The sequence below is a fragment of the Scyliorhinus torazame genome, chromosome 3, assembly GCF_047496885.1.
Source record: "Scyliorhinus torazame isolate Kashiwa2021f chromosome 3, sScyTor2.1, whole genome shotgun sequence".
Taxonomy (NCBI): Eukaryota; Metazoa; Chordata; class Chondrichthyes; order Carcharhiniformes; family Scyliorhinidae; genus Scyliorhinus; species Scyliorhinus torazame.
Genome location: NC_092709.1, coordinates 132,422,109 through 132,446,734, shown reverse-complemented (window position 1 = coordinate 132,446,734; position 24,626 = coordinate 132,422,109). Strand labels below are relative to the sequence as shown.

General features: G+C 43.3%; 2 protein-coding genes across 7 annotated transcripts in view; one reads left to right on the top strand and one right to left on the bottom strand.

Annotated features, from left to right (window-relative positions):
- The window catches only part of paqr3a (progestin and adipoQ receptor family member IIIa), a 47,731-nt gene extending 31,218 nt beyond the window's left edge, over window positions 1-16,513 (top strand). Inside the window, exons 7-8 of the mRNA XM_072496230.1 lie at window positions 606-727; window positions 13,457-16,513. Of these exons, the coding sequence (XP_072352331.1) occupies window positions 606-688 (83 nt within the window). The 3' untranslated portion in view covers window positions 689-727; window positions 13,457-16,513. The remainder of the gene's footprint in view (window positions 1-605; window positions 728-13,456) is intronic.
- Window positions 1,658-24,626, bottom strand: part of bmp2k (BMP2 inducible kinase) — a 192,648-nt gene continuing 169,679 nt past the window's right edge. For all 6 annotated transcript variants that reach the window (XM_072496221.1, XM_072496223.1, XM_072496225.1 and 3 more), the window contains 3 exons: window positions 23,071-23,249; window positions 17,778-17,891; window positions 1,658-4,041 (listed from right to left, as the gene is read on the bottom strand). In XM_072496221.1, the coding sequence (XP_072352322.1) occupies window positions 2,612-4,041; window positions 17,778-17,891; window positions 23,071-23,249 (1,723 nt within the window). In that variant the 3' untranslated portion in view covers window positions 1,658-2,611. The remainder of the gene's footprint in view (window positions 4,042-17,777; window positions 17,892-23,070; window positions 23,250-24,626) is intronic.

The window sequence follows — 24,626 nt, the reverse complement described above, 5'->3', positions numbered from 1 at the left end:
CCATAACCCAGTAACCCCATGTAACCTTTTTGGACACTAAGGGCAATTTAGCATGGCCAATCCACCTAATCTGCACATTTCAGGACCATGGGAGGAAACCCATGCAGACACGGGGAGAACATACAGACTCTGCACTGACAGTGAACCAAGCCAGGAATTGAACCCAGGTCCCTGGCACTGTGAAGCAACAGTGCTAACCACTGTTACCGTGCTGCCCTAATTGTTGGCTGGGCTTGCAAGAAATTGCATTTGAAGAAACTAAAGATTTTATTTATGCGCCAGAGCTATGAGAGAGATCAAGCCACACCAATACAGCTCTTGCATTTGGTGGAATGGGGAAGATAAGGAAGGAACTGCAAGGGTGTACAATCTGAAAGAAGGTGATGACTCTACAATGGGATAATAAGGGGTTGTTTAGCACAGGCCTAAATTGCTGGCTTTGAAAGCAGACCAAGGCAGGCCAGCAGCATGGTTCAATTCCCATACCAGCCTCCCCGAACAGGCGCCGGAATGTGGCGACTAGGGACTTTTCACAGTAACTTCATTTGAAACCTACTTGTGATAATAAGCGATTTTCATTTCATTTCATTTTCATTCAATTATAGGTGGAAGTGAATGTGTGGTGACCAGTGAGGTGGAAAACTGGCGTAAGTGCACCCTGGGTAGCCCATTCGCTAACAGAAAATGATGCCAAACAACTATTATCCTCAGCAGAGCAGTTTGACAGGTGATGAACTCGCCATGAGAATCTGAGTTGTGACCTCTGAGGTTTGCATGCCTCTACGTAGGGGCTTTATGGCTACTGCTTGATGCCAAACTGCTAAGGGAGTGTTATTCAGATGATAATCCTTTTTGCATGACAACTTAAAGTGCAAGATAAATGAGAATTTTTTTCCAGTAACTTGTGTAGAATGAATACTCCGCTCATCTCCATTGCTAATGTTGAAGACACCGTTCATATCGTCAAATGGTTGTGCTTTGTATATATTTCCAGAAGCTAATAGCATGAATGGAGGTCTTGTGGCATAGTGGTAGCATCCCCATGGGCTCTAAGTCCTATTTCATGACATGATGACTATGGAAGATGTGTTCATGTTGCCATGGTCCTTTTTGGGCATGCTACCTGGAGGGGAAGTAGCATGTATATTAGTTTAAAAAGCAATTTTTATTTTTCAGCATGGCTATACTTTGCAAAGAGCTAAGAAATTGTTACCCATTATAAATATGACCAGTAACTAGTAACTATGTTCTTTGGCAAATTATTGTGGGTTTCTGCATGTAACTGTTAGTCAGCTTCTCCAGATGATCAGGAATTCTCCTCCCCTAAGAGACTCATCAATACATTTACTTTATTCCTAAAGGAGACACGGAGTAAAATTCAACATCATGGGGGTTGCAAAAACAAAAGTCACTTGGATTGAGACATTTACACAATAGGAAAGGCAGCAGGGTATCGAACAAGTGGTAAATGCTACTGCTCATTTTGCGGACTATAAATTTAATGTGTTATTTTGGCCATCGAATTACTTGACTTTCATAAACTTCACCATCGCAACAGAAACTGGAAGTGAAATTAACTGAATGTAAAAAGTGTCAAACTAAACAAAGCTTCCTTGCTTTCCTTAATACAAGTGAATTATTCAATCCATTATAACCATAACTTCAAGTAGAATTTATTGCTTCATTGAAAAGCAAATATCAATGAAAATAAACAAAGGGAGTGTGGGAAATCAATCCCTCTAATTGCATTGTTAAAATAAAAACTGAAATTTGCAAAGAAAATAGTAAATATCAGAGCTCCCTATGTGTTAACAATGGAAAGAAAACCACTAAGCAGATTGTGATCAATATAAAATGACAGATTTAACAAATTATAATTAAACTATTAATACAAAAAGTAGACTTGCTCACTTTCAAGTCCAAGTCTGAAAAGTGCACTTTAACTGTATCGCAGCAATAAAAATAGACTATGTGCTGGATATTTGATTTCCATTCACACAAAAGCAGCCTGGCTGAACAAAAGCATTAAAACACACTATCACAAATAATACAGGGGCATTTCAACTCCAGCTTTAAGCATGAAAGTGTTGGCTTTTTATCTGTGGCTGCAGATTATGATCACTTGACCAATACAAAACACATGGTCTGATGCCATGATAGTCAGAAGATTATGGGCACATTCTACAAAGGAATTCATTCTTAAACCTGCCACCTCAGAAAAAGCAAAATACATAATTTACACAATCAAATTTAGTTCCACAGTTTGAGGACATCAAATTCCTTTCTAATGTTATGGGTATTTGAAGTTCTGTAAGCTCACATTGTTTTCATTGAATAATTTTTCACTTTCACTAAAATTTTCCAATTTAAAAAAAACCAGGACTTGCTAAAATGTGTAATTGAGAACGAAATGAATCAAATGCAGTCTATTTCCAGATATTGAGAAAAAATATTTTTAAGGACAGTGAGTGTCAGCTGGGATTTCCCCCACTACGATGGCTCAGAGGTATTGCGCAGCATGGGGGAGAAGCCCAGTTCATAAGGCCTTGTGGTGGAAAATGAGCTTTGAACAAAGTAGATATGGAGTCTGTTGACTGGAAGACTACTTATTTTACTGTTTGGAAGGAAATGGTGCTGCACCAAATGGATCAAAGTCACCATGTTGCTGTGCAACACCATGTAATACTAGTTCAGTAAAGGGCACTGCACCAAAATCATCGGTTTTTAGCCCATCTCCTGTGTGAAATGCCCCATGTACAGAAGCTGGTCTGGATCTGTTGGCAACTGGATTGTAGTCTCCTCGATAATCACTTAGACCTTGATACTGAGTGCTTCTTAGAAGCTCTTGTGGATGAAATGGCTTGGCACCAAATGGATCAAGCAGGCTTTCATCTGCAGGCAATGACTGGCATTTCTCCTTACCGTCAGGAAGTGCTACACCAATATTCTCCTTAGAGTCAGATATGTTAAGGAGTTCATTACTACTTTGTGAATCGCGCCTTCCTACTTTTTTGTGCCTGCGTACCCGCTCTGGAGTTCTGTAGATAGGTTTGGAAGATTTCCTTGTGGTTGTCGGTGTGCCATGATGGCGCTTGCCATTTCCACCAGAAGACTCCTGTTTGGTGCGTCGTTGTCTCGATGAAAGTTTCTGTAAACTGCGCTGCTTCAGCTTCTGCTGTTGTCTGGTTGTAATCTCTTCAAAAGGGACATGTCCAAACACATCCTCTTCGTTTTCCTTTCTGTGCTGTACAGTGTGAAGTGGCTGGAATGGAGTGGAACCAAACATATCCACATCATTAGGCGAAATAGGTGGCGTTTGCGTGAGAGTACCCTCACCATACTGAACTGTCTGAGGTAATTTCTTAGTAAACGGTGCATTACTGAATACATCAAACTCTTCAGGTGCTTTAAGAGTGACTGATCTGAAGGGCGCCTTTTGAAAATTATCTTTATTTCCCACTCTTTTGCCAAGTTGTGCATGCTGATGCAACCCAACAAATGGCACAGCACCAAATATATCTACTTCATCCTGAAATGTTTTATTCCCTTTGACTCTAGGGGAATCTGGAGGGGTGATGAGTGCTGCTGCTGATTCTGCACTTGCAATGCTTTCAGCATCAGCATTGTGCTCTAAACCTGGTTCTGTTATAGTAGAAATCTCCTTATTCTGTTCATAGTCTGAATCAGAGCTGTGCTTTTCTTCCTCATCTACTTCAGCGTCTTCATCAGAGTCCATTAACAGAGGTCTTTGCCCAAAATTTTCTGCTTCTGCATCAATGAATTCGCCTTGTTCACTGTGGAACCCCTCCTCCTCTGGCTCCTCTTCTTCACTGCTCTGAGGAGTAGGTGGGTCAGACTCAAAATCACTATCGGAGTCCTCTCTGTTTTTCTGCTGCATGATTAAATTTGGGTCATTCTTTCTTCCTCCTTTACTTTGGCCACTGAGTTGACGGATAGTATGTTGCTGTTCATTCACTTTAAATCCACTCTCTGAAACAGTATTTGAAATTGTTGCATTTTCTTCACTTTTTCCATTTGATCCTAAGCAAGAATAAAAACATTAAGGTAATCACAATAAAAATTTTACATCATGAAAATTTAGGTAAAAATTGATTTCAAGCATCAAAATAATTAGTTTTTAAAAAAGTATTTACATTTTTGGCAACAAAATGCAAATCCAGCTCAGATGATATGAATAAATGAAAAATGAAAAATGAAAATCGCTTATTGTCACAAGTAGTCTTCAAATGAAGTTACTGTGAAAAGCCCCTAGTCGCCACATTCTGGCGCCTGTTCGGGGAGGCTGTTACGGGAATTGAACAGCCTCCCCGAACAGGCGCCAGAATGTGGCGATTAGGGACTTTTCACAGTAACTTCATTTGAAGACTACTTGTGACAATAAGCGATTTTCATTTTTCATTCCCTTCTGACTAAGCTGTAAGGAGATTGGGCAGTTTTAGTCCAGTTTCTAGTGGACAAAACTGGCCCAAATTTTGGAATTTTACTTAGTGACTAATTGATACTCATTCAAAAACACATCACTAAAAATAATCTTAACATGTACTTGCTCAGTCTGCAAGTACAACACCAACCTTCCTGATGCTTGCCATTTTAAACTCAGCACCTTGCCCTCATTCCCATATAGAATCATAGAATTTACAGTGCAGCAGGAGACCATTTGGCCCATCGAGTCTGTACTGGCCCGTGGAAAGAGCACCCTACCAAAGCCCACCACCTCCACCCGATCCCCCCCATCCCCATAACTCCAACTCACCTTTTTTGGACACGAAAGGCAATTTAGCATAGCCAATCCACGTAACCTGCACGTCTTTGGACTGTGGGAGGAAACCGGAGCACCTGGAGGAAACCCACGCAGACACGGGAGGAACCTGCAGACTCCGCACTGACAGTGACCCATGCGAGAATTGAACCTGGGACCTTGGAGCTGTGAAGCTGTGCGAACCACGATGCTACCGAGCTGTCCTTGGCTTGTTGCAATGTTCCAGTGAAGCCCAGTGCAATCTGGAGGGGCAGCATTGTATCTTCTGGTTGGGCATGTCACAGCCCTCAGGGCTCAACACTCGAGTTCAACAACTTCAGACTGTAACCTTTCTCATCCAACTTGATCCTTTTTTAAATATCCCATACATGTTTGACTCCATGCAACCCCCCCCTTCCCCCCCCCCCCCCCCGTCATTACCTCTAGTTCTTAAGATTGCTACACTTCTTTTTTCTTTTGCAATCTCTTCCAGAAACAGTATAATGTCGAACAGATTTTGCCTCTGTGATGAAGAGCCAAACGGACTTGAAACATTAACTCTGTTCTCTCTCCCTACAGATGCTGCCAGACTTGCTGAGTTTTGTCAGCATTCTCTGTTTAACATTTACGAACTGTAGCACAATCAATTACTCACGAGATGAGAAGAGATTAAGTTAATCAAAGGCTTTATTAAGCAGACCTGTTCCCCACCAGCTGAGTTACAGAATGCAGCTGCTGGGAGAACCCAGGTTCTTATACTCCGCCTTACTGGGTGGAGCCAACAGGCGGCAGATCCAATCAGGACCCAGTGTCTGTCTACCAATAGCCTCTCGGCATCACAGGTGCCGTACTACCCCTAATACATACCACCACATTCACCCCTTGTTAAAAAAGAACCCGGCTGGGTGGTGGGTCGCATGGTGGTAGGGGTTTACAAAGCTGGTACTGGAATTATCTTAACACAGTGCTATGCATCGATCTCAACGATGAACTACTTACACTGCCGCTTTACTGGGCTATAGAATTATTTACAGGTTTTGCTTTGTCATGCGGATTCCACGAGTCGAGTGGGTGCCCTGGTCGTCCTTGTCGATCGTCTCAGCCGCGGTGGTGGTGCAGATGCTGGCTCGGGCACTGTCGTTTCTGGGAGCGTCGCGCTGTTTGTTCCTGTTTCACTACTCCTGGGTGGGCACGGGAGGAGGACCGATCCACCCGGGAAGGGAGCGGCCGTGGGGTGCGCCGGCGGGAGGGGATGATGGGTGTTGGGGGGGGGGGGGGGGGTGGTTCCGGCGGGCGCCAGGTCCCGCAGGTAGACCGTGTCCTGTCGGCCGTCGGGGTATGCCACGTAGGCGTATTGGGGGTTTGCATGGAGAAGATGAACCCTCTCGACCAACGGGTCCGATTTGTGCGCTCGCACATGCTTTCGGAGCAAGATGGGTCCTGGGGCTGCCAGCCAGGTCAGAAGTGATGTTCCGGAGGACTTCCTAGGGAAGACAAGGAGGCGCTCGTGAGGCGTTTGATTAGCTGTGGTACACAGCAGCGACCGGATGGAGTGGAGGGCATCCGGGAGGACTTCCTGCCAACGGGAAACTGGGAGACTTCTGGACCGTAGGGCCAGTAGGACGGTCATCCAGACCGTACCGTTCTCCCTCTCTACCTGACCGTTTCCCCGGGGGTTGTAACTGGTTGTCCTGCTCGAGGCAATGCCCTTGCTGAGCAGGAATTGACGCAGTTTGTCACTCATGAAGGAGGACTCCCTATCGCTATGGATGTATGCGGGGAAACCGAACAGTGTAAAGATGGTGCAGAGGGCTTTAATGACCGTGGCCGCGGTCATGTCGGGACAGGGGATGGCGAAAGGGAAACGTGAGTATTCGTCCACCACGTTTAGGAAGTACGTGTTCCGGTTGGTGGAGGGGAAGGGGCCTTTGAAATCCAGACAGAGACGCTCAAAGGGTCGGGAAGCCTTTATCAGGTGCGCTCTATTTGGCCTGAAAAAGTGCGGCTTGCAGCCTGCGCAGATTTGGCAGTTCCTGGTGGCTGTTCGGACCTCCTCAACAGAGTAGGGGAGGTTGTGGGTCTTCACAAAGTGGTAGAACCGAGTGACCCCCCCGGGTGGCAGAGGTCCTCGTGGAGGGCTTGGTGGCGGTCTACTTGTGCGTTGGCACATGTGCCGCGGGATAGGGCATCGGATGGCTCGTTCAGCTTTCCGGAACGGTACAAGATCTCATAGTTATAGGTGGAGAGCTCGATCCTCCACCTCAAGATCTTGTCGTTCTTGATTTTGCCCCACTGTGCATTCTCGAACATAAAGACTACCAACCGTTGGTCAGTGAGGAGCGTGGATCTCCTGCCGGCCAGGTAATGCCTCCAATGTCGCACAGCTTCCACTATGGCTTGGGCTTCCTTTTCCACTGAGGAGTGATGGATTTCTGAAGCGTGGAGGGTCCGGGAGAAAAAGCCCGTTTGGTTGAGAGTGGCAGCCAGAGCTATGTTGGATGCGTCGCTCTCGACTTGGAGGGGAGGGACTCGTCGATTGCGTGCATCGTGGCCTTTGCGATATTTGCTTTGATGCGAATGAAGGCCTGGTGGGCCTCTGTTGACAGGGGGAAGGTAGTGGACTGAATTAACGGGCGGGCCTTGTCCGCGTAGTGGGGGACCCACTGGGCGTAATAAGAGAAGAAGCCCAGGCAGCGTTTCAGGGCTTTGAAGCAGTGGGGGAGGGGGAACTCCATAAGGGGGCGCATGCGTTCAGGGTCGGGGCCCATCACTCCATTACGCACCACGTAGCCAAGGATGGCTAGACGGTCGGTGCTAAACACGCATTTTTCCTCGTTATAGGTGAGGTTCAGTGCGTTCGCGGTCTGGAGGAATTTGCAGAGGTTGGCGTCGTGGTCCTGCTGGTCATGGCCGCAGATGGTTACATTGTCGAGGTATGGGAACGTGGCCCGCAAACCGTGCTGGTCAACCATTCGGTCGATCTCCCATTGGAAGACCGAAACTCTGTTAGTGACACCAAATGGGACCCTTAAAAAATGGTAGAGCCGCCCGTCTGCCTCGAAGGCCGTGTACTTGCGTTCGCTCGGGCGGATGGGGAGCTGATGGTATGCGGACTTAAGGTCCACGGTGGAAAAGACCTTGTATTATACAATCCGATTGACCTTGTCGGATATGCGGGGGAGAGGGTACGCATCTAGCTGCATGTACCTATTGATGATTTGACTACAGTCTACGACCATCCGCTGCTTCTCCCCGGTCTTTACAACTACCACCTGGGCTCTCCAGGGACTATTGCTGGCCTGGATTATGCCTTCCTTCAGCAGCCATTGGACTTCAGACCGGATAAAGGTTCGGTCTTGGGCGCTGTACCGTCAGCTCCTAGTGGCGACGGGTTTGCAATCCGGGGTGAGGTTCGCAAACAAGGAAGGCGGTTCAACCTGGAGGGTCGCGAGGCTGCAGATAGTGAGTGGGGTTTTAGGGCCGCCGAATTGGAACGTTAAGCTCTGGAGGTTACATTGGAAATCTAACCCAAGGAGAGTGGGAGCGCAGAGGTGGGGGAGGACATAAAGCCGATAATTCTTAAACTCTCTCCCTTGCACTGTTAGGTTCGCGATGCAGAACCCTTTGATTTCTGCGGAATGGGATCCCGCTGCCAGGAAAATCTTTTGGTTACTCGGTTGGATTGAAAGAAAACAGCGTCTTACCGTATCCGGATGGATAAAACTTTCCGTGCTCCCAGAGTCGATCAGGCATGGCGTTTCGTACCCGTTAACCAGCACCGTCGTTGTTGCCATTCGGAGCGTCCGGGGCCGCGACTGGTTCAGGGTCACCAAAGCCAGTCATGGTTGCTGCATCGGGGCGTTTTCTTCAGACCCCGTGGAGCCGTCCATGCTGGGGTCCTTGGCTATCAGCCAAGATGGCGGCGTCCATGGATCGCACGCGATCGGGGGCAGACAAAATGGCCGCACCCATGGATCGCACGTGTCCGGAGGGTCACAAGATGGCGGCGCCCATCCTCCCTGTGTGGAGTCCGGGACCCAAAATGGCAGTGCCCGTTGGCCGCACATGGATCGTTGGGGGGGGTTGAGTCTGCTGTCCCCGTTCTCCCCCGGAGATTGCGGCGACCCCCCGGGACTGGCACACCGCCGAATAGTGCCTCTTCTTGCCGCAACTTTTACAGATGGCCGAGCGGGCCGGGCAGTGCTGCCGGGGGTGTTTCGACTGCCCGCAAAAATAGCAGCGGGGCCCCCCCAGGTGGTCTGGTGCTCTGGCCGCGCAGGCTTGCGATGGGATGGGGGTGCCAGGGAGTCGGTTGCAGCGGGGGTCCACAGAGCCCAAGGGGCTGCCGCGCGGTCGGGGCCGTAAGTGTGGGCATTTTGTGAGGCTACATCGAGGGAGGCCGCAAGGGCCCGTGCCTCCGTGAGCCCCAGTGAGTCTCTCTCCAGCAGTCGCTGGCGGATTTGGGATGAGGTCATACCTGCCATAAAAGCATCCCTGATTAGGAGCTGCGTATGTTCGTTTGCGGTCACCGATGGGTAGTTGCAGTTCCTTCCCAATATTAGCAGCGTGCTGTAGAACACGTCCAGCGATTCTCCGGCGATTTGCCGTCTCATCTCGAGTTGGTGGCGTGTGTAGACTTGGTTTATGGGCCGAATGTAGACTCCTTTCAGCATGGTGAGCGCCGTCGGGAAATCCTCCGCGTCTTCGATGAGCGTGTAGATCTCCGGGCTCACCCTGGAATGCAGGACCTGCATTTTCTGGTCTTCTGTGATCCTGCCGGGGGCCGTTCGGAGGTATCCCTCGAAGCACGCTAGCCAGTGTTTAAATACGGCCGCCTAGTTTGCTGCATGGGGGCTGATTCGCAGACACACTGGGGCGATCCGGAGCTCCATAGTCTTTTTTCAGTCTGCTTAATAAATTGTAGCACAATCAATTACTCACGAGACGAGAAGAGATGAAGTCAATCAAAGGCTTTATTAAGCAGACGTGTTCCCCAGCAGCTCAGTTACAGAATGCGGCTGCTGGGAGAACCCGGGTTCTTATACTCCGCCTTACTGGGTGGAGCCAGCAGGCAGCAGATCCAATCAGGACCCCGTGTCTGTCTACCAATAGCCTCTCGGCATCACAGGTACCGTACTACCCCTAATACATACCACCACACTAGACTATATGACGTGTTCTCATGTGCAATTTTGCTACACAATCAAATTACTCAATTTATTGGGTATTAAAACTCTTCAACAAGCTACACATTTGGATATGTCTGTTGTCTGGCATATCCTACATTTTTGATTGATTCATTTGAACCATGTGACAATTAAATCACCAATATAACTGCAATTATCATGTATCAAATTGGTTCTTGCTACTTGTTCTAGGGTGCAATCCACATGCGCCAAGCTTGTTCCAAATTTGCAGCTAATCTTGCTAGCCTGCAGCTAACCTCCCAAGTTAATTCCATTTTTCACATTTAAGCTAAAATTTCTCCACTTCTTATCACCTTTAATTTTTTTACTTTAGGCTGGAGGAGATCACTGCGATAAGAAATGGGGCAGTGTAGTTAAGGGATTTGAAGGCAGAAATGAAAATCTTAAATGATTTCCTGGGTCAAAGAATGCCATTGGAGCTTGGTTAGAAACAATGAGGATGCAGCCCTCAGTGCACATGTGGACATCGGTCTCAGTAGACTGGATGACTTATGAATGGTACATGGAAGCCAATGGGGAGAAACCACGAGAGCGATTGAAACATGTAACAATAAAAGCGCATGCTTGAGTTTCCAGCGAAAGGAAGAGGTACAGGCACAGGAGATGATGCTGGGTGAAATCAAGTGAGTGTGAGTGGTGGATACTGGTCAGGAAACTAAGTTCAACAGCAATATGCTAAACCTGTATATTTGTGGGCTAAATCAAAGATGGTAGCAGTGAACATATATGCACTTGAAGCCAGAAGCACCATGTTTGTAGGAATGCCTTTGCTGACATTAAGAGATAGAAGAGGTTTTGGCTCATTTAGGTCTTTATGGCAGACAGCAAAACATTTTTGGAGGGGAGGTTGATGACAGCAATTTTGAAATATGTGATGACTGCCAAAGAGCGGGAACAGAAAGAGCGAGCCTGGAATTATATAAGGCCTTTCACTACCACAGCTTGTCCTGAAGTGCATTGCAGCCAATTAAATTACCCTGAAGTATAGTTACTGTTGTAAGATAGGAAATATGGCAGCTAAATTGTACACAATGATCCAGAAATAGCAGACATTGAGCAGATTGATGTTGGCGGACGGATAAATATTGGCCAGCACACCAAGAACTCCCACAATAATCTTCGAATAGTACCATTGGATCTTTTACAACATTTTAAGGGGTAGATAGGGTCTTGATTTCACATCTTAGCTGAAAGGTAAGTCCTTCAGAAATGCAGCACTCCCTCAGCACTTCAAAGGAGTATCAAAGAACAATTCAGCACAGGAACAGGCCCTTTGGCCCTCAAAGCCTGTACCGGTCATACCACCATCCTTGGCCAAAACCCTCAGCCTTCCTAGTGCCATATTCCTCGATACCCATCCTATCTATGTATTTATCAAGATGCCTTTTGAACGCCGTTAATGTATCTGCTTCCACAATCTCCCCTGGCAACGCGTTCCAGGCACTCACCACCCTCTGTGTAAAATAATCCTGCCTCGCACAACTCCTCTAAACTTTGCCCCACGGGCCTTAAACCTATGCCCCCTGGTGACTGACTCCTCCACCCTGGGAAAGGGTGCCTGCCCATCCACTCTATCTATGCCCCTCAATCTTGTAGACCTCTATCAGGTCGCCCCTCAACCTCCATCGTTCTACTGAAAACAGTCCGAGTCTGTTCAGCCTCTCCGCATAACCAACACCCGCCAGACCAGGCAACATCCTGGTAAACCTCCTCTGCACCTCTCCAAAGCATCCACATCCTTCTGGTAGTGTGGCGACCAGAATTGTGCACAATATTCCAAGTGTGGCCTTACCAAGGTTCTGTACAACTGTACCATGACTTGACAGTTTTTATATTCTATGCCCCATCCAATGAAGGCAATCATTCTATATGCTTTCTTGACTACCTTGTCCAGTTGTGTTGCCACTTTCAAAGATGTATGGACCTGTACCAGATCTCTCTGACTTTCTATATTCCTAAGAGTTTTGCCATTTACTTTTTATTCCCCTCTATGTTTGACCTACCAAAATGCATTACTTCACATTTGTCTGGATTAAACTCCATTTGCCATTTCTCTGCCCAAGTCTCCAACCTATGTACTGCTGTATCCTCTGACAATCTTCAACACCTTCTGCCACTCCACCAACCTTGGTGTCATCTGCAAACTTACTAACCAGACCAGCTACATATTCCTCCAAATCGTTTATGTATACTACAGAGGCCCAGCAACAATCTCTGTGAACACCACTAGTCACAACCTTCCATTCAGAAAAACATCCTTTTACTGCTACCCTCTGCCTGTGACCAAGCCAGTTCTGTATCCAGCTTGCCATCTCACCTCTGATCCCTTGTGACTTCATCTTTTGAACCAGTCTGCCATGAGGCACCTTGTCAAAGACTTTACTGAAGTCCATGTAAACAACATCCACCGCCCTCCCCATATCAATCATCTTTGTAACCTCCTCGAAAAACTCGATCAAGTTAGTGAAGCACGACTTCCTCTTCACAAAACCATGCTGTCTATCGCAAATGAGTCCATTTGTTTCCAAATGGGTATAAATCCTGTCCCTGAAAATTCTCTCCAATAATTTACTTACTACCGACGTGAGGCTCACCGGCCTATAGTTTCCTGGATTATCCCTGCTACCTTTCCTAAACAGCGATACCACATTAGCTATTCTCCAGTCCTCTGGGACTTGTAGTCAATGAGGATACAATGATGTCAGTCAAGGTCCCAGCAATTTCCTCCCTTGCTTCCCTCAGTATTCTGGGGTAAATCCCATCAGGTCCAGGAGACATATTTACCTTAATGTCTTTTAAAACACCCAATATCTCCTCCTTTTTGATGTCAACATGACCCAGATTATCCATACATCCGACCCAAGAATTATCTTACACAAAGTCCTTTTCTTGGTGAACACTGATGCGAAGTACTCATTTAGTACTTCACCCATTCCTCTGACTCAACACATAGTTTTCCCCCACTGTCCTTAAGTGGTCCAATCCTTTCCCTGGCCACCTTGTTTTTTTACGTATGAATAAAATGCTTTGGGATTCACCTTAATCCTACTTGCCAAGGACATTTCATGACCCCGCCTAATTTCCCGCTTAGATACCTTCCTATTTTTATACTCCAGAATTTTGACTGTCCCCATCCTTCTAGAATGTAAAAAAGCTTCCTTTTTCTTTTTGATGAGGTTCACAATATCTCTTGTCATCCAAGGCTCTCTAAACTTCCAATACTTATCCTTCGTTTTCTCAGCCTGGATTATGTGTCCATGTCTCCAGTATGAAGCTTGCACCTACACTTTTCCAAATTATGAAGCAAGAATGTCAGTCATTATGGGAAATTCTGATTTGGATGGGAATACTCCCAATGACCCTTTTATGGACTGAAATGACCTCTCCACCCATCCTCTCTACTGTGTAGCACTACACTCTGCATGCTTCACCCGATGTCTATGTATTTAGATTGTGTATTTATCGTATGTCCTATGTTTTTCTTTTATAGGACGATCTGCCTGGACTGTACGCAGAACAATTCTTTTCACCGTATCTCAGTACACATGACAAATCTAAGAGGTTTTTACACAGGGCAAGGTATGTGGGCAGGTTCTTGTTTACAGGAGTTTAGTGTCTTACACATTTGTGTCGCAGTGGCAAACATACTGTCGCAGTGTGGAATGACTATTCAGTGGAGTGATTTCCAAGTTGGGTTGAAGATGCTGATGGCAGTACAACATCATAGCAAGTTGTGCTGCTCACCTGCTATCTAGACTCAAAGGACAGTATCCTCACCTTAAATCAAAAGGCTTTGGTTTAAGTCCAATCTTGGGATCTGTGTATATACAGCTCAATTTTATGCAGCCTGAGGTTAAAACCATGGTGGCTTAATTGTCAAAGAAGCCCAGCAACAGTCTCCTGGCATTGTGAACACCTCCCCTGATTAAGTTACAGGGTGGAAGGTCTCTCTGAGCCCACTGCTACTTATTTAATGGTGGCTCAAAGATTAAATAGAGGCCACATTGGTCTCTGTCAGGTTTGCCAGTGATCTGTCGGAAGCCTCATAATGTGCCCAATTGATGGCATTGGGTGTGACTGACTTGCAGAAAGGTACCTCACTACACTTGCTTCAGATCCCCCTCCAGCTAGCCCCAGTCCACCTTCAACCACCGTGGCCTGGTGTCCCTCCACAATCCTGGGCCTCGGGTGAATGCAGACTCCAGCAGCTCCTGTTGGTGCTGCCAGGGACCTCAACTTGGGGAAAGGCCCGACAGGGACTAGTTAAGTGCCTGAAGATTACTTAATTCATCGGGCTTCCTCCTGGAATAGATGAGAGTTGCCAGTTTGTTTTCCGACCAGTCTGAGCAGAAATTTTAATGCAATACTGAGGGAATATTACAATGTGTCATTTTTCAGATGAAACATTAAACCCAAAATCCCACTTGTCAGCTTAGAATGACGTAAGAGATTGCAAGACGTCATCTGAAAACTAGCAAAGATCTCCAAAAACAAGAAAAAGTCATCTCTTGTTATTTGTAGAAGCTTCTTGTGATTGAGTTTCCTCCATAACAACACTGGTTGCACTTAAAAAAGCATCCACTGATTATAAAGTGTATTTAGAGCTGAGATGAGGAGGAATTCTTCAAAGGATTGTGAATCTTTGGAAATTGGTTGAAAGTTTATTTTCCCAGCAGTCTGATGGTCCACACGGGTATACAGAACAAGTAATTTTAGAGGCTGATTACAATGTTACATTCCTACAGATGGGAGTTATTTTGTGATTAGATATATAAAAATCATATTGGATAACCATTGCAGTGTTAAACTATATTTTCACTGCAAAAACATACACATTAAATGTTGCAACCCCCATCACCAGAAACAATTATAGATAAATTACCTACCCATCCCCTAATCCGCTGTACACACAAGAGTGCAACGTCTTAGCAACAATCTATACCCAGCAAGTTGTCAATAAAATGATTTTTAAAAGTATACTTTCTGAAGCATTACTTTTCAAACATCCACCAAACTATAATCTTAAACTCAACATGGCCTGACAAACTATTAATCCATTTGATAACATTTTGAAAATATAAATCTGTATAAATCACTGTAAAAGAAATATGTATTTTAATATCTTTGCAAATGCACAAAGCAGGATTACAAAATTTCAATCATGTACGTTTTTTTTAAAAAACAATTATTCATCTCCAATAGTGGGAAATGAGAACATCTTTAATCATGATGGTCCAAATCTTTTTAAAAATATATATTTTTTTTAAATGTTCTTTTCGGAGACAGTGGATTAAAATTGATGAATGTGTTGTAACTTGTAATTACAAGCCTTCTGCTGACCTATCAGCTGGAATATTTGGGCAAGTAACTTGGAGTTATATTTGAATTGGAAACATACTGTCAATCCAAAGCTATTTGCCGCATGTTTTTTACGAGGATTACCATGCTGGGTGGGTCCCCCTCAGTCTGTTCTACTATTGTACTTTGAAGATTTAAAGGTTGCAGCTGCTCAACAATGCAATTTCAAAAGACAATGAAAGGAAATTAAAGCCTCTTATGCTCATTTCCTGTAAGAACAAAATTAGGAAGCAATTAACACTAGCACAGAAATGTATTAAAATCTGTTCTGAAGGTTATTTCATCCAAAAATCATGTCACTATTCAACAAAATGTTGAATCAAAGGAAAACAATGTCCTGAAATAGACTGATTAAAAGATCAATAAGATCTCACATCTAATCATTCTATCAATATTCTGGTTAACATGAAAAATAGAAATAATATGTTTCGGACAACGAAAACAAGCACAGCTCTTTTATACATAATATCATCCCACTCCCTTTGAACTGACATTTGGGTCCCTGTTTGAATTTTCACCAGCACCAATGAGCTCTGATCAGGATTGGCTGTGGAAGGAGTAGGGGCATGGGGGTGAATGTCCCCCACCTCATCTCCCTTCTCCAGATACCTTGAAGCCTTGGGTAAAATATCAACCAGCCATGAAAGGGTTTATTTCCAACAAATTCAGTGATATGCAATGGCCCAGAAGTAAGCTGCAGCTTTAAGAATCGTATCAAAATGCTTTCAAACATTTGTTTATTTTGGAAGCTCTCCAGTGATTTCAACTTCCAAATGGCCATTTCCTCAAACAACAGTTTATATAGAAAATTTGATCGACAACACTAAAATTCTTAAATGCGCTCCACTGGAAATCCAAATTTTCTTGATCTTTGTGTCATCTACTGCACAGGTGGCATGAGCACTGTTCCCAACATCTGTGGAGACCTGTGCTGTACGAATATTGGTGATTTGACATAATTTACAAGATAATGCAGGAATACAATCCCTTCATTAATTTGACTGTCGAAAGGAAGAAACTTCAACCTATGCTCACTATATTCTGTACTTTCCTGTACATGAAAGATATATCCAAATGCCGCCAAGATATTCAATTAAAGGCTTTCCCACCTCCCCTCGCCAGTCACCTCCCCCACCCCCGCAAGGCAACGAACGCTCCAAAATCATCTGGGTCTAACACAACACTGGTAAGTTGCCATGTTGTCCGATACCAAATGCGATGTGGGGCCACATAAGAGTCATTGCTCATACCTGGGTCCTCACACAAAAATTTATTTTTGTATGAATGCCATACAATTATATGGTGTTAGGAAATTTGGGAAGATGCAATGCAATGGGTTAACTATCAATACGACAAAGGGGTTGAGGATAAAAGGAAATGATAAGTAATAAGAAATAAGTATCAGAGTTAATCTGCCCAAGAGAGGCTTTGGTGGACTAATACCGAGATTGAAAAGTAGCATACATCATGCTAGGAGCATGTCAACAGTAGTTTTTGTACCCAACATTTCAGGGACACTTGGTTAAGGTTGAACAGAACTTTTGTAGAGAACTCTTGTAAAGTATTGAGAATTGCACTTTCCAAAACTGGCACTATTTTCAAGCACAGAATCTTTCCATCGCATATGGAAAACAGGCAGTTGGATGCTATCAAACAGAGGAGCAAAAAATGTGTAGTTCTGAATACCACCTTATGAACTAGAGGGTATCCAAGGAAAATAGCAGTTCAAAGGGTATGAATTTCTGAGGCAGTCCGAGATAATATTCTGCAGCCAAATTCCATCTAAGTATGAGAGACTAAATAAAGTAGGGAATATAAAGATTGAAATCTTGGATTGATTTAGTAGAAATGTCATTCGGTCACCTTCAGGGGTGAGAAAGAACTCTAATTTTTCATGTGGTTAACAGCTACAGTTTTGCTCAGAAATTTTACCCCCACTTCAAAACAGCCCACAATCTTAAACCCAAGAAAGGATATAGTTGCCAGACTGCAGCGGAGGTCACTCAGCTGATACCGGGGTTGACAGGACTGTCCTAGGAGGAGAGATTGATTCAACTGGGCCTGTGTATACTCTATAGTTTAGAAGGATGAGAGGAGATCGGATTGAAACATATAAAATTCCAACAGGGCTGAACAGACTAGATGCACGGAAGATGTTTTCCCTGGTTGGGGAATCTAGAACCAGGGTCACAGTCTCAGGATACGGGGTAGACCACTTAAGACTGAGATGAGGGAAACTTTTTTCACTCAAAAGGTAGTGAACCTGTGGAATGTCTCTACCACAGAAGGCTATGGATGCCAAGTCACCAAATGTATTCAAGAAAGGAAAAAATAATATTTTAGAGGCATTAAAGGGTATGGGGAGAAAGCGGAATATGGCATTGAGATTCAGGATCCAACCATGATCATATCTACTAGTTTCTATATACGGTCTTTGCAAAGTTCAAACTTACCAGTTTCAGAAACAAATGGAATACAGCCAAATAAGTCTTCCTTAACTGGGGTCTGTGGAATAGAACGTGACTCAATCTCCGTCTCTATGGATGTTCTCCTCTGCTCTGGTTTACCTTGGTGAAAGAAAAATAATAGTATTTCCTATCTGAAATTAACGCCCAGGTTCGTACAGAGAACTGTGGGCAACACATTGTGATAAGAAAATCAGTACATATCCAAATATTCCACGAGGTTGAACCAAAGGCATCATTAATTTAAAAATTCTCTATCAATGGTGCGTGCAGGGGCAGACCTACTATGAAACTAATGAAACTTAAGCTTCAGGGCCCTAATCCCGGAGTGGCCCCAGGAGCGACTTTAGTCCACATTGCTTAAAAATTTTGGGTCTACTGTACGAGAAGGATTTTTAAAAAAATATTAATAATAGTGTAATTCAATACAAAATAATAGTTAAAATAAAAATTAAACGGTTATTAAAGTATCACGTAGGCTAGCCGTAAACAAAAAAACGTTCAAATTAAGGATGCTTCATTCTAAATATATTTAATATAAAATAATTATAAATAATTTAAAACACTATTAACATTTATGACAGAAATACTAACAGTAGATGACGTGTCGTAACAAAAAAGGGGGACCGTTGAAAAGGCAATCACAATGCAAATGTGAATTTTCAACATGATAGCATTCGTGTTAGCGATCTAGACAAGAATTTTTTTCAATAAAGTGTTCATAAGGAAACAATATTTTAATTACCCCTACTCAAAAATAAGTGTTATATTTAGAAAAGTAAGGTGAGTAATAAAGGTGAAATAGTGTTAGATTAGCCTAAGCCTATTGTTTTTATGAAGAGGTGAACAGAAGGTAGGCTACGACCGCATAGGCTAGGCTAATACTATATTACAAGCATTTATGAAAAAGTAATAAAAGGGTGAATTTGTGTTAAATTACAGGTGTCTATTATGAAAAGAGTTCAAATAATGGTAAAATTGTATTACATTACCTTAGCCTATGAGTTTTGGTGGTACCTAGTCTTGCCTAACTTAGTCTAGCCTAGCTTGAACATAGCATAGTTTAGCCTATTTAGCTTATTTATTATAAATCTTAAAAAATGGCGCTTTACTTTCTGAGAAGGGGTTTTTAACGCAGATAATGTACCATGTGCAGCCCATTTACTTAACCTTGTTGGAGAAAAGGCCGTGTCTACTGTACCTGAAGTTGTTGACTATTTTGAAGGAACTGTATGTTTTCTTTTCTGGATCTCCACGAAGATGGGAGATTTTAAACACACAGGGCAATCTACATTTTTCTCTAAAGAGCTAAAGTGTAACTAGATGGTCTGCACACTATGAAGCAGTCTGGGTATTAAAAATGGATATATGGGTATTTTACAAACTCTCAAACATATTTTTGAAGACTCAGAAGAGAAGCCTGAATGTAAACGAGATGCAAAGAATTTATACCACAAGTTGGTAAAGCTGGAATATGCTATTTTAACAGTCGTTTGGGTAGAAGTGCTGGAGCGTTTCAACAAAACAAGTAAGAAACTCCAAACCCCTGGTTTTGATGTATTTGAAGGTTCTCTTCTGCTATCACCTTTACTTTTGTTTGTTAAAGAACTCAAGAGAAAATTCAGCCGATAGGATTGCACACTATGAATCAGAAGCAAAAGGTTTGTGTGAAGATATCCCCTCAAGTTATTCTGATGCTTCAAAATGCATTGTTACAAGGAAATTTGCAGATGGATCAAGTGGTATTGCTTCTTTGAGAGGAGCTGACAAATTTAGGATAGAAGTTCAATATCAACTCTATGACTGCTTGATAATCCAGTTACGCAAAAGGATTGACCCATATGAGCAGATTGTGAAAAGGTTCAAGTTCCTCTCAGAATTGGTGAACAATTCTGAAATTGATAGGACAGTATTAAACTTATAATATCGTATTACAAAGATGATATTGACCACAAATTAGTAAATTAGTGTTATCAGTTCAAAGAGTATTTGCACCTTAGGAAATCCCAGAACACAGAAGAAAACACACCATCTAAAATGCAATGTGCAGAAGCTCTTCAGCTTATTTGTGAGCAACACCTAATTGGAGTGTTCCTGTAGCCATGTAAAATGGCTGCGTTCCGATTAATCGGGCCAAAACCCAGTTTAAAACGGCTAACCCGAAAGACTGCTGGGGAAAGCAGCCAAGAAGACACAAGCAGGCAGCTGCAGACAGTTTTGCATATTCGGCTCTGGGAAGGTAGCCCAGATCGATACTCAGGGCTGTCAACAGCCCATCAACCCAGGTATTCGCAGTTGCATTCAGGACTGTTTGCAGCCCATCTATTCAGACATCCACAGTTAAATCGGCTATCCCCGGGAACAATTGCAACATATTAGCAATTGAATACCGGGCCAGACCTGTCGGCGCCTGCAGTGGCCGAAACAAAGACAGGTGAGCGACCACCCCCCGATCGAGGAATCGCCTCACCATTGGACACATCGACCCCAGAGATTGGGGACAGATCCAATCACTTGGGACTCAGGGTCAAGGGCCGCCCCGGGAGGCTGGAAGCCCCTGGGCCCTATAAAAGTGAGGGTCCAAGTTCAGATCTCTCTCTCTCTCTCCTCTTCGCCTGCTCGAGACCTTCACAAGACCAGCCACCGGCATCTATAAGTTTGAATCCAGCGATCGCTATCCGGTAGAGACACCTAGCCACCGACCTGTAGCAGCCTTTTGAATCCCGTGGGCCAGATCTGATTGGACAAGCCATTCGTTTCCCTGACCTGGTGGGCTCTTCCTAAGTTAAGTATTGGCCAGTAGTGATAGGTTTATTATATAGAAAGTAGTATTAGGGTATTAATATTGCTTGTTGTATATAATAAATGACCGTTGTTTTAATCCTTACTAAGCGGTGTGCTGTGTTATTAATCATAACTTGAACTTGAACCACGTGGCGGTATCATAAAGATACCTGGCGACTCATGAGCAAAGGTGACGTAAACAGAGCAAATAGACTAAGGTTAAAAAGAGCAACATTCCCCAATATTACTTCTGCGCTTAAGCTGTACTTGACAATGCCTATCACGAGCTGTGAAGCAGAAAGGAATTTTTCAAAGCTATCCTTTCTCAAGAACAAATTTTGGTCTACCATGACTGAAGAGCGCTTAAATTCTTTATGCATATTGTCTCTACAAAATGACATTGCAAGGAAGCTCTCATATGACAAAACTGTATGTGAGTATGTGGCTAGAAAAAAACAGAAAAAAGATATTTTGTAAAATGTGCTTCATGTAGTATGTATTCTCATAGGTTTCTAAAATAAAAGATTATATTGACTGTGGTCTTTTCTATGTTTTATTTCATCATTCTATGATGCATCATGCATGTATATAACATTTCTCTAATTTTCATCCCCCCATAACTCAAAATCTATATGGCATAGGAAATTTGTATTCGCACCAGTTACTTTGACATGTGAGATAATCCAGTACAGCAATTTTAATCAAAATCTGAGATGTAGTGGTTACATTTTTAAAACATTTGTGATCTGTTGTGGAACAACCCCATTGAAGAAGATAACAGTGGTTACCCAGACCTCGTACCCAGACCCCCATAACAGTTCAAGCTTCAGGACCCCAAAAATGTAGGTCCGCCACTGGGTGCGCGCAGCACTGATCAGCTGATACTGAACTAATCGCCTGAATCAGCATTACCTAAAAACTGAACAGGTGTAGATTTGTACACCCACAGCGAGAGCTGTTGCTGATGGACTTGACGCTTGGGTCATCTGAAAAAATGTCTTCCAGCTTTCAGACCAAAACAGAAGATCTTCAATAGATTGTCAGCAGCAGCAGGAAAGTAAAAGGTGTTGCCAACTCAAATTAATTTGCATCTTCCTTCACCGTTCTCAAATTTGAAGCATGGCAATATATAGTACAAATTACATTCAAAATATTTAAGTTACCACAAAATTCCCCTTTAATCAAAGCAAATCAGTATACAGGAATATTACAGGCTTAGTTCCATGATCTTTTCCCCTGTACATTGCCTCAAATTTCCCCAAGAAGGCAGGCTTGGACCAACTGAACAGAGACAGGAGGGTGCATTCCTGGCTAGCCACCTCATCATCTTGAGACACTGTTGTTTGATCACCTCAATACAACAGCGAGCAGGGGAGGAGGAAAGCGGGGGAAGAGTTCAAACATGCAGCTCTGCTTTAATTTCCAGCCGACACTTCGCCCTGCTGAAGGGTACAGCTGCATTGCTGTTGCCTCTAAACCATTCTCATGATTTGACACAGGAAATATCAATACTCCAGTACTGTACTGGGCTGAAGGAAAGAAACAGGTCAAAACAAAAAAGGATTTTTTTCAGAACTAGTAATCTGATCCATCAGGTAAAAAGGGTGAAGGGATTAATTAAATCTACTTTGTCAAGGTTCAATAAAATTAGGATCCAAAAGATATCCAATCTTCCAAAATCTGTACAGACCTGCTGCCAGTGCAAGTATAGTTCTCCTTGGAACAGTCAATGGTAATAACACCATTGTGATATTATTACTGACTAAAGAGTGAATTAATGCCAAATTCATTAAACAGAATGCATCTCAAGTGTCATAGACAATTAAAAAATTAATTTATGGATGTGGGCGTTGCGGGCTGGGCCAGCATTTATTGCCCATCCCTAGTCAACTACATTGATGTGGAACTGGAGTCACATGTCGGCCAGACCAGGGGAGGACAACAGATTTCCTTCCCTAAAGGACATTAGTGAACCAGGTGGGTTTTTACAACAATCTACACTGATTTCATGGTCACCTTTAGACTGTTAACTCCAGATATTTATTGAATTCAAACTTCACCATCTGCTATGGTGGGATTCGAACCCAGGTCCCCAGAGCATGATTCTGGGTCTCTGGATTACTAGTCCAGCGACAATACCACTATGCCACTGCCTTCCCTTTTTGTTTTTAAATGCACTAGTGTAAACTGACAAGGTACTTTGTGTCAAGACTGCAACATGGATTTTACTTATCGATAATTTATGAGACACGTGGTAGAATATTTTTCAAATGTAAATATTTTTCTTTGCACATTTTAGCTAATTATTTTCCTTTTAATACTTTAAATGAAAATTCAAACCATCTGTTAAAATCAATGACTTATGATTTTAAATTCTCACTGGACAACTACTGTTAGTTAATGACTATACTTATAATCTTAAAATCAACTTTAACTTTAGAACAACAATTTTAGATGTGGAACAGGAGGAAGGAAAGCATGAAAAAAGGAAACATACATGGATCATTACCACTCGTGCATGTTCTGAGCTGGTCAAATTCCCTATCAAGAAGCTCTTCCTCAGTTAACTTTGAGAAGTTGTCCTCTCCAAATGGATTCCATCCAGACATATCAGGAGGGTTACTGATATTCTGTGGAGGATAGTTGGGAACACCATCCAATTCTAATGAAGTTGGTCTGTAAAGTGAACAAAAATTACTTTATTACATCAAAACAACATTGGACATGTCATGTGAACACTATACCTGACAAAGATGCAACAACATATTGAAAAATTTATAAAATGTTTACTCCATCAATCAAAAAAGGTAATATCATCTTTCCAGAAGGCATGTGATAAAGAGCCACCTTAAAGGTTATTGTGGAAAATAAATGCTTGTGGTATGGGGCAACATATTGGTATGGATAGAAGATTGGCTTGCTAATTGGAAGCAGAGTAGGCATAATTGGGGTTTTCCAGGTTGGTAAGATGTAACGAGTGATGTGCCACAAGGATCAGTGCAGGGACCTCACTGTTCACAATTTAAATAAATAACTTGGATGAAGGCATGGATGGATGGTTGCCGAATTTGCTGATGATACAAATATAGATATGAAAGTAAGCTGTAAAGAGGCTACAAAATGATAGAACATAGAACAGTACAGCACAGAACAGGCCCTTCGGCCCTCAATGTTGTGCCGAGCATTGTCTGAAACCAAGATCGGTTAAGTGAATGTGCAAAAGTCTGACAAATGGAGTATCATGTGGGAAAATGTGAAATTGTCCATTTTAGCAGGAAGAATAAAAGCGAAACATCTAAATGGTGAGAGATTTCAGAGCTGAGATGCAGAGGGATCTGGATGCCCTAGTGATTGAATCACAAAAGGCTAGCATGCAGGTACAGAAAGTAATTAGGAAAGCTAATATAACTTTATTGTTTATTGTGAGGGGAATTGAATACAAAAGTAGGGAGCTTATGCTTCATTATACAGAGCACTTGTGAGACCATATCTGGAGTACTGTACAGTATTGATCAGTTTATTTAAGGATGCAAATGTATTGGAAGCAATTCAGAGAAAGTTTACCTGACTAATACCTGGATTGGGCAAGTTGTCTTGCGAGGAAAGGTTGGAGGGTTAGGATTGTATCCAATGGAATTTAGGAGGGTAACATATGACTTGACTGAAACAGCGGATCCTGGGGAGTCTCGACAGGCTGGAGGTGGAGAAGATGTTTCCTCTTATGGGAGAATCTAGAACTATGAGTCACTGTTTAAAAATAAGGAATCGGCAACCTAAAGCGGAGGTGAAGCAAATTATTTTCTCTCAAACTTTCGTGACTTTGGAACTCTTCCTGAAAACACAGTGGCAGTAAAGTCTTTGAATATTTTTAAGGCAGAGATAGATACGTGCTTGGTAAGCATGGGGATGATCGGTCATTGGAGGTAGGTGGAATGCAGATGAGGTTACCATCAGATCAGCCATGATATTGGGTGGCATTGTGGCGCAGTGGTTAGCACTGCTACCTCACGAAGCCGGGGACCTGGGTTCAATCCCAGCCCAGGTCTGTCCATG